At 57.4% G+C, this 3,198-nt stretch overlaps 1 protein-coding gene across 1 annotated transcript in view; it reads right to left on the bottom strand.

Moving 5' to 3' along the window:
- The window catches only part of LOC107121129 (inactive heparanase-2-like), a 47,545-nt gene extending 44,615 nt beyond the window's left edge, over positions 1 to 2,930 (bottom strand). The window contains exons 1-2 of the mRNA XM_015423993.1: positions 2,696 to 2,930; positions 2,257 to 2,421 (exon numbers count right to left, since the gene is read on the bottom strand). Coding sequence (XP_015279479.1) covers positions 2,257 to 2,421; positions 2,696 to 2,930 — 400 coding nt within the window. The remainder of the gene's footprint in view (positions 1 to 2,256; positions 2,422 to 2,695) is intronic.
- Between the last annotated feature and the right edge of the window lie 268 nt (positions 2,931 to 3,198).

Raw genomic sequence — 3,198 nt, forward strand, 5'->3', positions numbered from 1 at the left:
ATGGAAACAGTTTGATTGAATGGACTAGACAAAAGCAAACTATTGTAGCCATGTCTACTGGAGAAGCTGAATGTGTATCAGCACAAAGTGCCAGCTATGAGCTCTACTGGATTATTCATCTACTGAAAGACTTCGGCATAGATGAACCAAAGCCAATAATACTTTTTGAGGACAATCAAGCTTGTATCGCCATCTGCAAAGGTGAAGACACCAAATCTAAAAACAATACCATCGCACTCAAATGTCACTACATGAAAGAGCTGCAAGACCAAGGACTGACTGAACTCCAATACTGTCCTACTGATCAGATGATTGCCGACATCCTGACCAAGCCGCTTGGCAAGCAACGTTTTGAGACTCTTCGTGAATGTTTGAATTTGCATGACTTTAGTGTTATAACTTGAGAAGGGGTGTTGGGTATTACAAGTTGAAAACACTCAGTATATCTGGGGTTAAATGTTTGTTTATGTTACTCACAGGAAGTCACATGTTTCTCATGTAACCAATGTTCTTTAGCTGTAGGATGCCCGGGAATCTTCTCCCTGATCTAGGAATTTGATTGGGACTAAAGTGTCAAGGTGTATTACCATTTTTCCCACCTTTGTTTTGGTGTTCTGAAGAACAAGAAGAGTAGCCATACTCTCTCTCTTCTAGTTTTGTCTTTGTAGAGTAAGGATGTAGCCGATTATGCTCTTTAGTTATTTTCATCCCAGTTACCCTTCCCATGATAGAATTTAGTAAAAACTTTATATTTTAATCACACATGGACTCTCAGTCTGAATTATTTTACTCTGGCTCTGCTGGACTATTTTATCTCTGCTAAATGCCATTTTTCAATATCTCACTCTCACCCAACACATGTGAGCTTGGAAGGGACGGCTGCCTTGCCCTCTCTGGGCAAAGAGAGTCTCATCCTGGGCCTGTGGCCTTGTGTGTGGTGGTTACCAGGCCACTGAATCAGACGACCTAGCTGCCCTTTTTGCTTCTGGGCCCCCCTGCCCCCTGGGATTGAGGTCCATATGGCACAAACATCCACCATCCTAAGGGCGCACTTGTCGCCCAGAGGCTCACACGTGAGATCTCTGTGCTCCCTTCCTACCCTGGCAGAAGTCTGGTCCTTCCTCCCCCTCCTCCTGCAGGCGCTTGTACTAAGACCAGTTTCTCACAAGCGCCCCAGTCCCTGCCGAGGGCCGGCCTGTTCCAGCCCTCCTGGCCCGAGATAAGAAGTCACGTCTGCCACACCCTGCACGGCTGGTGGAGCCCAATGAGTCGCCAGCGGGAAGGAGACGCGAGTCTCTCGCACTGCGGGTGTCCCCCGCCCCTTCGGGGAGGGCTGGCTGGCTGCGGCTTCCTTGCCCGCCCGCGGAGGTGGCTTCCCGGCGCCTGCCGCCGCGCTGACCGGGCTGCTGCTGGGGTGAGGCTGCCGTGGCCCCTCTTCCTCTGCACTGGGCAGCAGCTGCCCGTCGGGAGCGGCCGGGGAGTCCCGCCTGCCGGAGCGGTGCCCTGCTCTGAAATGAGGTTAGATCTAGCACACAGGCCCAACATAAGGACTGCTTAAGCTCAACTGACCTTGGAAAAAACATGTTGTAGTTTTTAGGACATGTAATAGAAAAATTGGCTCAAAGCAGCCCACATTTTGATTTGTCTAGACCAATCATTCTGTGATGCCTATTTTCCCTCACATGGAGTGCCTACCGCCCTCAGCAACCTCTCAGGTTCAGGGGCAGGATGTCACATTCGCCACCCTTTGTGTCTCTTTTAAAATATACAGAGAGCCATGATCAAGATTATTTTTTTAAAAATATATATATTTTCTCATAAAAGTGGGATACAAAAGGGAAGCGGAGGTAGGGGAAAATATAGATTCATCAAATGTATCAAATATTATGGGTTATTACATATAGACCAAGATACTGAATTGTGTGTGTCTGTCCTTTCCCTTAGACATGCATCCCCTAGGATTAAGCAAAACAAGAAAATTTTTTAATGTGTGTGTGTGCACCTGGAAATCATAGCAACCTGTGGTGACTGACCCCTACTAGGGGCCAGGAGGATATCCAGAGAGGTGGCTAAATAAAGCCTGCTCCCGCCTCACACCTCTGGTATTCCAAGGAGGTCTCCCATCCACCCGTCGGGAGCGGCCGGGGAGTCCCGCCTGCCGGAGCGGCCGTGTCCCTCCCTTCGCCCGGGCCGCCTCCTCCCGGCCCTCCCCCCTCCACCTCCCGGCCGGGCTGGCTCTCGCTCCCGCGGGCTCACCGTCCTCGTAGTTCTTGAGGTAGTAGTCGGGGCCGGGGCCGCCGCGGCTCTTGGCCGGGTTCTTCACGTTCTGGAACTGCACGAAGTCGGTCCTCTTGCCGGCGAAGCGGAGGAAGGCGGGCGCCAGGCCACGGGCCAAGGTCACCAGGCGCCGGGAGCTGCGAAGGAGGAAAGCAGGGGCGGCCGCGTGAGTCGGACGGAGCCGGGTGCCCTCGCCCGGCCCTGGGGACCGCGCCTCCTCCTGCCCTCGAGGGGCTCTCGGGCCGGGGCTCGTTCCGCTGGAGCCCCGGGGCTGCTGCGGCTGCAGCTGCTGCTGCGCCCCCCGCCCGCCGGGCCGAGCGGGGCTGGGACCTGCGCCTGGGCAGCTCTGGCGAGCGGGGCGGGGGCAAGAGGAGGCAGCCAGACGCCGCCGCGATGCTGCCTCCATTGCAAACATGTAAGTCCAGCCAGCCGTCGTGGAGGATGGAGGGGTCGAGCTGGAGCGAGAGGAAGTTGGGGCTGGTGAGGCGCAGGGGGCTCCTGGCGCTCACGTCCAGCAGGATGAGCGTCCTGCCCGAGGCGCCCTGCGCGGGGCTGGGGCCCGCCTGCGTGGGGAAGGAGAGGTGAGCCAGCAGCGCCAGCCCCGGGGCCACCAGGGCCAGCAAGCCAGGAGGGCCAGCGCCGGGCCAGGGCATGCTGGGCCGAGGCCGAGGGGGGGGCTCCCCAGTTCGGTCCCGCGCCGGGCACGGCCGGTCGCGGGCGGCTAATTGTCCGGAGTGGCGAGGAGGCGCGGGGGCGCGCCGCCTGGTCTTCCCTCCCGCCCTCCCCCGCCCTCCCCGACATTTTCGCTGCGCGAAAGGTAAGGGGGAGTCGCCGGCGCTTAACCCTCTCGGCCCGGGCTCCCCCGAGGGCCCGCGCGGCCGCCTTCGGAGGGGGGGGGAGAGACCCCCAGAGGAAGCGGCC

The sequence above is a fragment of the Gekko japonicus genome, unplaced genomic scaffold (assembly GCF_001447785.1).
Source record: "Gekko japonicus isolate JY-2015 unplaced genomic scaffold, Gekko_japonicus_V1.1 scaffold442, whole genome shotgun sequence".
Lineage (NCBI taxonomy): Eukaryota > Metazoa > Chordata > Lepidosauria > Squamata > Gekkonidae > Gekko > Gekko japonicus.